This window comes from Coloeus monedula, assembly GCF_965178545.1.
Source record: "Coloeus monedula genome assembly, chromosome: 6".
NCBI classification, from domain to species: Eukaryota; Metazoa; Chordata; class Aves; order Passeriformes; family Corvidae; genus Coloeus; species Coloeus monedula.
The window spans coordinates 47126472-47139651 of record NC_138786.1 but is presented as its reverse complement, the minus strand read 5'-3'; the positions used below and the strand labels follow the sequence as shown (position 1 = coordinate 47139651).

At 36.9% G+C, this 13180-nt stretch overlaps 1 protein-coding gene across 1 annotated transcript in view; it reads right to left on the bottom strand.

Annotated features, from left to right (window-relative positions):
* Positions 1-13180, bottom strand: part of SPATA7 (spermatogenesis associated 7) — a gene marked incomplete at both ends in the record, with an annotated part of 35671 nt that overhangs the window by 12116 nt on the left and 10375 nt on the right. Inside the window, 4 exons of the mRNA XM_082283470.1 lie at positions 2086-2210; positions 10390-10437; positions 11317-11409; positions 12028-12108. Coding sequence (XP_082139596.1) covers positions 2086-2210; positions 10390-10437; positions 11317-11409; positions 12028-12108 — 347 coding nt within the window. The remainder of the gene's footprint in view (positions 1-2085; positions 2211-10389; positions 10438-11316; positions 11410-12027; positions 12109-13180) is intronic.

The following is a 13180-nucleotide window of genomic DNA, read 5'->3' as shown; positions in this document are numbered from 1 at the left end:
AGCTCTTGTGCTGCGAGGCAAACCCCAGGCCGGAGCACGAGGAGACAGACGAGAGGCCCGTACAGCAGTTCCGCATGGGGCAGCTTTATTAGCCTGCTTTATAGCCCGCACCCTGCGAAGGGAGGCCAGGGACGAGCTCTCTGATCCCACAGGGGCAGAGGGCTAGATCTTAGAGGGATACAGGAGTGGGTGTGAGGGGGTAAAAGCCAGTAGGTTACAAAGGATCTGTATAGGTCTCCAAGAGGATCATGGGTCTGTGTCCTCTCTCGCCATAACTGAAAGGTGGCTGCCTTTTCCAAGGGGATTCTGCTGGGAAGTTGTGCAATCTCCCTATTTAAGCAGGCCTCCCTCAAGGGTAGAGGCTGGGCATACCCTACATCAAACAACCAGCACAGCAGGTGATTGTCACTATGAAGCCTGAAAGGAAATCATAATATTCCTAATAAAAACAACTTTCTTTGACGCTCAGAAGATTCTTCTGCTTTGTTTAGTCACTGACATCTCCCATTATGACAGAACTAATTTAAGCACAATACATGTTCAGACTGGTGGTATTGTAAGAGTATAATAAATCTTTAAATATAAAGCATTTGAGTAGGCATTTCAAACAGCCACACGTGTGCTGCACACAAAATTAACAAGAGACTAGAACCAGTTAATGGTGTTTCCCAATCTATATTTCATATGCACAAGCAGATGGCCATAACTTTCATTCTTCAGAAAAAAAAGTATCTCAAAAAACAGGCTGAAAGGGATCTTGAAATGTCAAGGCAACAGCATACTTCAAATAACTAGAAGAGAAATTTAACCTCCTATGAAGCAGCCTTCCAGACTTTTGGCATGCATTAATTTATTTTAAAAAGTTCATTAGCAGCCAGAAATGCCTATAATAGGATTACTTGAACATGAGATATGAAATACCAAGTGCTGTTCAAATCAGAGATCTTAGTCATGGCCAGCTCAATTCAGGTAGAATTTCAGAAAATCTTATTTTGAAAAATGAAGGAAAAAAGCCACAGTCTGTTATAATGCATCCTTCCATTTTAAAGCTGGGAGTTCATGCAGTAGTTAGAGACACATGTTACTTTTTCATTGCAAAATTGTTTTGCAATGAAACAATTCAAGGAACTTTGCCTGCCCCAAGTTTTCAAAAAATAATACGGAAGGACAAAAATAGTATTAATAAAAAATAAAATTTAGATTTTAAATATCACATTTACTCCCTTTTCTTATTCATGCCTGTGCTTTCATCCATAACTAAGAGCCATGTATTGAATTTCGAGGCATTATTTCTCTGCACTGCAATAAGGTCACACTCAGGCTGCCTGCTGCAAAAATCAGTCACAGGGAAAGAAACTGATGATGTTTGCTGTACTACTTGGAAATGTCCTCCAGCTTTACAGATATTTCAACAATGTATGAAACTTATGCTGTTAGAATCACAGAGTTAAATCATTATTCTGTTTTAAGCTGCAATTGCTCATTTACAGCGATGAACAAGAATGTAATTTATTGGGCTATTTACATATTTATTTATTAGTTAGAAATACACATCACATATCTTGATGAATATCCAGCCAAACTAAGTGAGCCTATGCATATAAGCAGAATACATATATACAGAATGGTATATTTGGGTTTAAGCACTATTTTTGCTTTCAAGAAATGCAACTGAAGGGTGTAGTACACTGTTAGATACGAAATGTATTACCAAATAGAACTTTTCATTACGAAAAAAATGGAAGATTCCTGATTCTTCTGCTCGGAAGAGTAGAGGTAACAGAGTTCTGCCTTAGGAAATTGTGCAAAGCTCCAGAGTGACAGGACAGGAATTTCAGCTGAAGTGAAAGCAAGAGAACTCAAGGGTAATTAGAGCTTGTATTTACTGCAAGCACTCTTCATCCAGATACCTGACATCTTTGTCAGAAGGTCAAGACATGCATTCGGTGTTGGGGACATGCCAGGAAGACCCTTGTCTACTTTCTGCTGCTTGAAAGATGCCTCACTGCTTCACAGCAGTGATCAGCTGTTACTATGGGAGGCAAGTATATGATAGTATCTACTAAACAAAATTAAAATACATACCTTTCTAAAAGAGGATGGCAGCAGCCTTCCGCTGCTGGATCGGGAGACAGTTTCACAGATACTCATTTTCTCTTCACACCTGGCTATCTTCTTTTTCAGTTTCTCTCTTCTTTGCTGGTCAGCAACTTAGGGAAGAGACAAAATTGGTCAGATCCAAACTGAAATATTCTTTTTTTCCCTGAGTGATTTGAAAACACTGTTGTGGTTTTCAATTGCTCAGTAAAGTCAGACAATTGAGATACATCCTACTTCCAACACACAGCAGTTACAAAATTTATGCCTACTCTTACAAGAAAAATTATTAATAGCTGAAGCTGAGCCTTAACTTTCCTGAAATTTTCTTACCTCATGACAAACACCAGCATACAGGACTTCCGGTACAAGAACACAAGATCAGTATTGCTAACACAGCATTTTGCTCAAAAACTTACAAGCTTGCTATCAGTTTTTTACAGGTAGAATTCTTTCGACTGTACTTTCATCCAGGATTTCAGAAAAAACCCTGTGTTTATTGTTAACAAATTTGACGTGTAAAAAAATCCACGCTAACAGTATGGAGCCTCCCAAATACAGAAATCCAGGGCAAAACAAGCAAGTTTACATCAAGAACACAAAAAAATGAAGGTCAACTCTGAGAGGGCTACTGTCAGATCAGGAGTGGGGAATTTTTATCAGTCCACACTGGCCTGCAGTCCAAGACCTCATCTGCAGTGCAAAAAGATGAGTCAGGTATTTATGTCATGAGATAAAGAAGCCCAAAAGATGGGTAAATTTTCTGTGTATGAGTTTGCCATCAGTCACCTAAATCTTACATAGTACAGTCCAAAGTTTTTGGATACTGTAAACAGCCAGGTTCAACAGATGAAATACAGAATCATTTAGGTTGGAAAAAGCCTTCAAGATCGAGTCCAACCTTTGACCAATCACCACCTCACCGACTAAACCACAGCACTAAGTGCCACATCGAGTGGCATCTTGAGCACTTCCAGAGATGGTGACTCCACCACCTTCCTGGGCAGGCCATTCCTATGCTTGACAACCCTTTCCATGGAGAAATTCTTCCTGATGTCCAACCTAAATCTCCCCTGGCACAGCTTAAGAGTGTGTCCTCTTGTCCTGTCGCTGGTTGCCTGGCAGAAGAGGCTGACCATCACCTGTCTACAGTCTCCTTTCAGGCAGTTGTAGAGAGTGATAAAGTCCCCCCTGAGCCTCCTTTTCTCCAGGCTAAACAACCCAAGCTCCCTCAGCCACTCCTCACAGGACTTGTGCTTCAGACCCCTCACCAGCCTTACTGCCCTTCTCTGGATCCACTCCAGCGCCTCAATGTCTTCCTTGAAGTGACAGGCCCAGAACTGGACACAGTACCCAAAGTCCACAAAGTTGAAAAATCCAAATGAGGCTGATGAAAAACATTAATAATTTCATTTCCAAATGGGGAAAAATAAGCAAGCACACTTTTGAAGTCTGTATACTAAATGTAAATTTTCTCATTTACTTAACGCAGATCCAAGTGTATGAATCATCTGTTCCATAGAGACAAAGGCCTTTGAGGATTTCTTCTCTGGTTTCATGATATATTTATATCATACTCTGGTAGACCCCAATCTGCACATGCACTACTATATTTAATGCATGGAAATGTTAAAAACTTCAGGGATTGGTGTGGTTCATTCTTCTACACAGCTGAGACCTACAGCAATCTGAGAACATTTAATCAACCTTTAAAATGCACTCGTCTGTGTACATGTACTCTATATACATGTTAATCTCCACAAAATAAGTAAGTGTATTCATTACTTTAAACATTTTAGTTCCCTTTTAAGATAAAAATTAATCTTTCAGATGCAAAATCTTTGCTCTCATTGCTCAGGAAAATCCCTCTTTCTCTTTCTTTCAATTCTTACAACTGATGAGGAAAATACAGAGTAATTTCTTTTATGGTTGCTGATTTATCCATCATATGCTATTAGAGTACTTCCAATATGAAACTGCTTATATTATTGGGAAAATATTAGCTGAATTTAACAAATGCTACCTTATACAACTCTGAATTAAAAATACACATTCTAACAGAATGATAAAATATACTGTACTGTTAAATAATTAAACCACAATGTTTTTCTTTTTATACTGAGTTACTGTGTCTGTTCTAAATTACCATTATTTCTAATTGTGTTTGTCTTAAAAGTTACAGAAAAGCACTCAAAAATGAGCTGCAGGTTAGACGTTTTATATGTTTGAGATAAATAATTATTCCGGGCCAATACAGCGTGTCTGTGTGTGCACATGCATGGAGGCTGTAAAAAGTGACATCTTGCCTACTGCTCAGGTAAAATGGTGATGGCTGATGTGTACTCGTAGCGGGTTGGGTTTGTAACCGGGGAAAAAACCCCAGTAATATACACATCTTACTGCCAAATTATGAATTTTTGGGCTAGATCTGTATGATTAGGAAAAGCTAGGAATTAGCAAAAGCTAGGAATTGTGAAACCAGCAAAGTAAGAGATAGAGAAATCCTTCTCAAAAAGAGTTAATGTGGATGTAAACAGACAGCTGGAGGTGAGCTTGAGGCAGTCAGCAAGTAACACAAAGGCAGAAACAGGCACGCAGACCTACCTCCCCTTACTTCACATGTCCTTTACCCATGCAAGGACTGGAGAATCCAGTCTTGCCCTTTGACTCCAGCCAGATAGAAAATTTGCCTGGAACTTTTAGGCATTAATTACAATACTACAACTGAGAGGAGCTGAAGAAACTTAAGGGTGTCATACATAACCGCTTGTGTTGCAGTGTGAATATATTAAACACAGAAAGAATGAGACCAGCATTCAAGAGACAGGCAATTTTAGAAGGGAGATTTAGCTTTTAATTGAAAACATTGCTCACTGTTTAAGGTATCTTCTGCTTCAAATCCATTACAGATACAGCTTTTTTAGCTTTCAGAGAGGGTCATAAACTAAATTTGAAAAAAGTGCCCTTGGCATACAGTCATAGACTAGTGGGAAGTAAACACAAAATGCATTTGTTAACAAATACTTATAATAGTTTCACTGCAAGTAGCTTTCACTTGAACATTGGCTCCAGGAACATGTCACATACGTAGAGTTAAATACAGAAAAAAAAGTACATCATAGTAAGTATCTTGTGACAAATAAATGCAAAAAGAAAACCTCTGGGTTACTTTTCATCTCCTTAAAAGGGGAAAACAAAATGTTAAGGAATAAAATAAGCCTGTAGATCCAAATAATAAGTCCCTTTAAAAGCCTTATTAGAGACTGAGATTAATTGTATCTCATTAACCACTGTGCTCAAAACCACACAGATTTATAGTATAGTAAGAGAAGATGTACTAGAATATAAGCAAATTAGTGATTCTGTAGATCAGATAAATTCAGTCTGTGAATAGATTCCATAACTTATTGCGTCCACTCCATGAATCCATCTTCTTGATTTTGTTGTCAGTGAAAGGATGCACAAAGACCATAAATTTCAGATGTTAAACTGTAGCACTCCTCATAAAGAAACTCCTATAAAACACTGATCTATCTGTTACAGAAGGAACACTTTTGCCTAAGCAAATACTCTTTGCAGAGTACACCACACTTCAAAGTAGTGATCACTTTATTTCCCTTTTAGAACACTCTCTCTATAGGCATAATTCTTTTTTCCTGAAATCTAGACAGCACTAGCATTTCAAGACATACTTAGAGTTATAAAACACGTCATAAATCTTGAAGAAACAAACTAATCATACATATCACAGTCCTAGTCAGCTTGAAAGCTCTGCACTTAGAAGGACAGTATGATCTGGAATGCCAGTGGTTGTCCTTTGCTCTGAATTTCCGATTGCTAAATTTATCATGTGTCACATCACGGAACAACTGGCAGTTAACCTTCAAGTTATTTCATTTCTGATGTAAATAATCAATGCAGACGATGAAATATTAGGTTAGATTTAAACTGAGTTCAGTGTGCAGAACAGTATCTCAAAGGAATTATCTAACACTCAGCATTTCCCTACTGTGTTTTTATTTAAGCTATTTTTGCAAACACACTTCCAGTTATTAATTCCCTTTTGAATTCTTTTTAGATAAATCATACAAACATCATCTCAGCTGAGCTTGAAGTGCCTGCAGTGACCATAACTAAAGTGTCCAGTATATCAGCTGGTGATATTACTTCTTCTGCAAGCAAGCTCTTCCTTCTCCAAGAATTTTTACCAGCTCTAGTAAAAATTACTAGTTTTCTAGCTCTACACAAATCCCCAGTACACCATGATTTAAGCACCCTGGGTGACATTTCATCAAATGTAAACTGAATTTTGCCATTGGCTGTAAGTCTAAATCTAAATGCCTTAACACAGAAATTTTTATTTTCATAACTCCAAGAGATGATTTTGCAGTCCTTCTTCACATCTGGTATCAGTAGCACGGTTTCATCAAATAAGGGAGGAACCACCGTAAAAAAAGGATGACAAAGTATTTACCAAGGGCTTGATACTAAAGCCTTTCTTGTCTCAAATGGAAAGATATGCCTCTATGAGGGTATGTACTTCAGAAATGTGAGACTACTTGGCAAAGCTACTAATGGCAAAATTTGGTCATTGCTAAGGCTTGGAAATAAAGCCCAACAATGAGACAAGAATCCTTCAAAAGCATTTCACAAGAGGCTAGAAGCACTGGATATCCTAAATCCCTCCACCACTGATGCTCATATGGGGTCCTTATCCAGTAGACACCTCCTATATACTTCTGTCAGCCATATGAAGAACACAGCAGCCTGCCAGCACTTACTGCACAGAACCTGTGGAACGCTGAACCAACCCCGAAGGAAATGTCTAAGCCTGCTCAGGTAAATCTCTATTTGTGTACCCTAGGTCCACTGGGCTTCTAGGTGGCCTTGGGCAGTGATTTTTGTTTCAAGGTACCACTGGGGTAGCCCCCAAGGACAATTTAGACATACTGTACTGAGATAATACTGAAAATAAGTGGAATGCATAATTTTATTCTTATTCTCTGGTATGCTATGGCTGTTTTGTAATCCTGAGTAATGGTGGACAATTGTATAAAAACAACAGTCCTCCCCATCAGCAGAGAGATGGTAAAGCTGGGTAAATTAGATTAAAAATCAGGGACACATTTTCAATAATAATGATCAATAACTACTGAAACATCTACAAAAGGAAATTATGTTTTCTCTATTTCTTGACCTTTACAAGTCAAGACTGCAGGCTTTTCTTGTTTATGTGTTTTATTTGCCACATTCAGTATGGATGTTAAATTCCATATTAGCATAACTGGATGGAACTTTTGGTCTGCTCAACTCATGATGTCAGACTATATGTTCTAAAGTCTTTTCACAACTACAAGCTGTAAAAAATGTATTTTTGATGTGCATATCTAAAATTAATTACCTCTTATAAAAAAACCCAACACCTTTCCAAAGACATACTTCAACTCTGAAAACACAGGCATTAGAATTACCTGAGTGCTTGAATTTAAAGGGCTTATATTAGTTGCTTATAACTTCCATTTTCAGAAATACATACTTAAGGACAAGATATAACAGAAAAAAATAGGGAAATTTTGGGACAGCTTTTCATTGATCTCTGCTTTTTCATAGTCTGAAACGTAGATATGTGTTTACAGGAAAAATTAAGATTTAAATACAGAATTACGTAACAATATGTATTTCTTGATATTTTTGCTTGACCTTAATCCTTTTAAAGAGTAGAAAACCAACACTACTATCACTCTGAATTGTTGCTTCTCCCTATCTCTCACTGCCTTCCCTCCAAGAATTCATGTTCCATCAGGCTAAAACAGATCTGTGGCAGGTAACTTCTCAGAATATTTGTTTTCCTTCTTCTCCGCCTGCCCCAGTATCAAGGAGACCTGCATTCCCAAGCACACTAATCACTGGGTTCAAGCTGTACTATCAATATGCTTTGTGGAAAAACCTCTAAACATATGGGTTGAAAAGTTAGTACTGTTAGAAACCAGGCATGTGTAGCAGCAGCTGTCTTACTTGGCACAGCCTTTGTCAAGTTTTCTGGCACAAGTTTCACAACCGCAGAATTCTAATGGCCACTGGTATCAATCAACATGCTTGGACTAATTCTGAACATAGAAGTTTCACATTTCAAGATGTTTCACATTTTAACAACTATTTTAAGTCAGTAAGTCTGATCTAATACACGGGAACATGCTCACTGCTAGCCCAGGGCCATGGCACCTTGCCTGCTTTGCTGCCAGCTAAGATACCAGGAAAAGAACAGTGGAAACTAAATCCACTTAAGGACAGAACACATTCAGTTGGCCAGGGAGAATGCCAACTACAGTATCATGTTTAATTCTTAAACACTAATGACTGACTCGTGGCAACAACCCCAATGGGAAATACTCACCTGCTATTCTAACAGTACATGAAGCACATTTTCAGGGGATGTTTTTAACTCTATCTGCAGGAATTCTGTTTTGTAACTCTATGCTATTAATAAATCTTATAATTTTAAACTAAATTTACCCCCCTACCCAAAGCTTGAAATAGAGGGGGAACAAAAACCTTATTTGGAATTCAATAAAGATTAAGACAAAGAACACAAAAAGAAAAAAGTAATAATATGCTTCAGTTGAAGCAATGAGAGACAGAGAACTATGATGAGAATAAAGGCGCAAACCTCTCATCCTCAGCGACACTATACAGATACTGCTGATATTCAACTATATTGAAGTTAAAACTGTGCCTGTATAAATCCTGTGTCTCATCTTCAGCAAGAAAGAAGAAATTGTTTTGAAAATATTCTAAAATCCTTTTCCCATTACTTTTCTCCCTCAGCACATTTTCAACGTTCTTACTGTCTGAGCTATTGGCTGTCATCTCCACATAATCTGTTTCACAAAAGGCAGAGGAAGAAAAATGATTCTCCAGTGAATTACCAGAGACTCTACAAATGGTACCTTGCACTGAGCTTAAAACCTGAACATGTAACACTTGGTTGCATGACTATTACAGAACAGAAATCTGTATTTCTTGTTGAATAATGCATAGAACTGCAGGGAAAAAAAGGCAACCACTGTAATTTTAGGTATGAAAAAAAATTGAAATAATTTTTAATTTCACTCTAAAAATCTAGAATTTATAAGGATAGTGCAGAAACGGAACAAGGTATGCCTGGGTAGTCTTAACTTTAAATACCACGAAGTCAGTGAGACCAATAATGATGAATTTGAAAGCAGGTGTTTCCCATGGAATTACCTCTTTGATAACTGCAAAAATTTCAGCCTGCACAGCAGAGTTTCTTATCTGTTTGTAAAGGAATCTCAGTCAGATGGAACAGCATATAAAGGAAATCCTGAGGCAGCTTAACTCAGTCTCAAGTCTTTATGCTGAAGCACTGAAAAAAGTGCTCATGAAATTAAATCTTTCTGTCAAAAGGATGACTGATTTCCTAGTTATTCTGGTAATTTTACAAGGTAGTATGACTTTGTTTTGACTGAATTTGATACTAACCACAAAGTATTCTGTCCTTAAAAGATTTAACTTTCCATCCTAAAAGAAGAATTCAATTTTCTCCAGTACCTCAGTAGTTGTAACTGAATATAAAATGGGAGAACAAGGAACTTTTTCTAACTGCATTGAAGACAGATAGATAACAGAAATACACTTTGTTATTTTAACAAACAGCTGCTATTTATCCCCTTTGACTTATATATTTATTTAGTATTTCATAAATCAATTATTTTAAAGTACTGCACTTTGGCTTAACACTATGAAGAGGGGCTACAGTGCTCATATCTTTTAGCAGTGTTAAGAAATGAGACAACTTGCAGAAAAGTAACTGCAGTTTAATCCAGGCTGTGGGGCTGTGTGCTTGTGTCTAGCTCTGTTTTCTGCAAAATGGAACAAGAAGCTTCAGCCCCAGTCCCCAGGTGCCTACCCTCCTAAAATTCCTCTTTTACCTGTTCTTTTACTTGTTCTCTTCTTGTGAGTTCAAGCTTACATCCTCTCATACAATAGGAGAAAATTCACCCAGCTGCATGCGTGAAAAGGATCCTAAGCAAATGAATTGTCATGCTAAGCACAGCTAATCATTGACAGCCCAGATCCATCTCTCCAGCATTCCATTTGCTGCAGATTCCTACAAGTAGCTGAAGAATAATATGAAAGCTGAATAAACAAGCAGATACATGAATGTTCAATTACGGGTTATGTGCTATTGTTACTCTTCTATGCTGGCTCTTTTGTTTTGCTAAGTTAGTTTTACAGAAGCATTTGCAGAATCAACATAAAACAAAGACTTACACTTGATGCTGGTCAACCTACTTTTGGGCACTGAACAGTCTACAGCTGCTGAAAATAAGAAAAACACCAAATGTCAGTGATTCAGAATTTACTTAGTGTATGTGATATCTAGAAAAATGTAGTAATAAACCAACACAGAACAAAGACTAATTTAATTCTTCTCTATTTTAAAACATGCTAGTTACTGTGTACTTAAAGTATTAGGTTGATACTAATACAGTCACAGGATTGTGAGATAAAGCTGTTTGGATAAAATACATACTTAAAGGAAGAATCATCACTTAAATGAAGACTCCTTTCAAAAGGTTTACCTGCATACCTGAGGATACTGAGTATGCTACATGAGAGATAACATTGTGAGTACTGTATTTTTGAGTATGGACTCTGGCAGTAACATGATTTTCCCAGTTGTGAACACACAGGGCAATTTTCAAAGTCCTTAGAACTCACTACTACTATTCATTGAAAGATGAAAAAAAAAAAGAAATTCTTGAAATAAATATAAAAAATAAAAAAGACATAGTGGTCTGAGTTCAACTAGAAATGTTCTGCCTTCATTCTTAAAATAATTTCTGTATGTTTTCTCTTATGACTATCACGATGACTTTCAGTTCAGCCTATTATTTCATAACGCATTATTTCATCAAAAGCAGAATGAAGCCAATACAGCACAAAGTGCTCTAAAATTAAGGCAGGATCTTTGGTAACACTTAAGGAAAATGTTTTCCTACCGAACTTCCCATCTCAGTAATACAAAAGTATTATTAAGTAGCAGCCACATCTCCTTGTCGACACCAGTTTGGGTTAGAAAAAGGAACAATAGTAACCTTCCTACAATCCAGTTCATTCCTTCTTGGTATGAGCCTATTCTGAGAGACTGACCTAAATCGAGGGGGACACAGTTCATTCATACATGCACATTTTTACCTTTGGCTGAAAGGATTCTGTTATAATGAAACACCATGTGATCTCTGATCAGGTATTGGCCAGTTAGACTTCGAGAGGAGTCAATGCAGAAAGCTGTAAGATTAAAATATACCTGAACGTTAGAGAGGCAAATAAAAGAATACTATATTTTAAACAGTTATTAACTGCAATTCAAAATCACAAACTTTGGAACAGTGTTTGCTTAACTTCTTTGCTCAAAGGCAGTTTTTTTACCAGCTACTATTACATTAAATCATCCTGCCTCCTTTTTTTTCCCCAATGAGCCATTAACACAATAAATAGCTACAAAAGTGGCTGAAATTGGACTATGAAAATGTTAACATAGAAACTTCCCATTTCTTCACTCTATGTTCTTCTGAAAAAAAAAGGTATCTGAGGTGTCAGTATGGCACAGAAGTATACACTAGCCCATGTAAACCACTGACTGTAAAGGATGTATGTTACAGCTAATACAGATGGGACACCTTTATGTATTTATCTTGCTATCAATTTGTAGCCAGCAGTACAGTCAAGGCAAAACTTATTCCTTAAAAGTATTTTCAGTAATGCATACTAAATGTAGGTACTATTAAACTTCTCCAAACAAAAGCTCAATGCAAAAGTTTTTATTAAAACATTTTAATCATAAAATCAATGAATTCACATAAAAGGAACCAGGCTGACCTTCTGGTTAAAGTACATGTTACTTACCATTACTCTTAGTACTTAAGTGTCCTTTAAACGGACTTGCTGGACCACATCTGGGAATGACAACAGGTGAGTATCCACTTGCTTTAACAAAACATCAAACAAAAACCCAAAGTTAGAAAAAAAATACCCCCACATATTTTTACAGACAAGATAAAGTCTTTCTCCAAAGAATTCATGAATGGTTCTAGTCGATCTTTTTCAAAATCTTATTCAGTCATTTTATTATCGCTGAATTACATGTGTAGTTAAATAACAATCTAAACACCAAGATACAATGAGAGTGCTCTCAGTGGTTCACGGAGTTAAACAGCAGAACAGAGCATCAGAACATGCACTGCATGTTGCACAAGACAGTTAATCTGGTGTCTTAAATTTTAATTAGTAGAGATTGCAGCAAAACGAATCATTCATTTAACAATGTTTTAACATTATTTCTCCAAAGACCTTATAAAAAAGCCATACTGTACTAAATTTTTAATAACTAGGACTAGTATAGGAAGCCATAAAAAGTATCATAAGAAAAAAAAGAAAATGAAAATCATTATCCTGTTGTGAAATGACACTAAATCTGGATCAATAGATTCAATCTCTTTTCTTACAAAGCATAAATACCAGGGCAATCTTGAATTACTTTCGTACTTTGAAAAGCCAGCCTTTATACAGTACAGGCTTCTGTGGATTTACAGTATTAGAGGTGGTGTTTGCAATAACAGTGCTCTCACTTCTTTTGCTCTGAAGTTGCCAGACCAGCAGTTGAAAAGGGACAAGGAAAAAAAAGAAAAAACTACAGATTTTTTCAACACTATCCTGCAACTGTTTTAACTTTATACTGTTACCTTTAAAGCCAAAGGACAACATTCCTGCTCATCTGTATCAATTGCAAATGGCTCATTCCCCTCACAGTACAATCCTTCCTTATCTCTATTTGTGATTTAAACATACATAGGGACAAAACAGTGACAATTTTTAAAAAAAATACTAAAATTCCAAACATACAGTAAGAATTTAAGAGATTAGTTAGATTCAGAATGTTTCTACAATGACTGCAAACCTTTGCCAATAAAGGCTTTCTTTCCTGTTAAAGTATTACATTCTCTACCATACACTGTTACATACAAGTGGTATTCACAGTCTAGCTGGATCCACCCCGAAA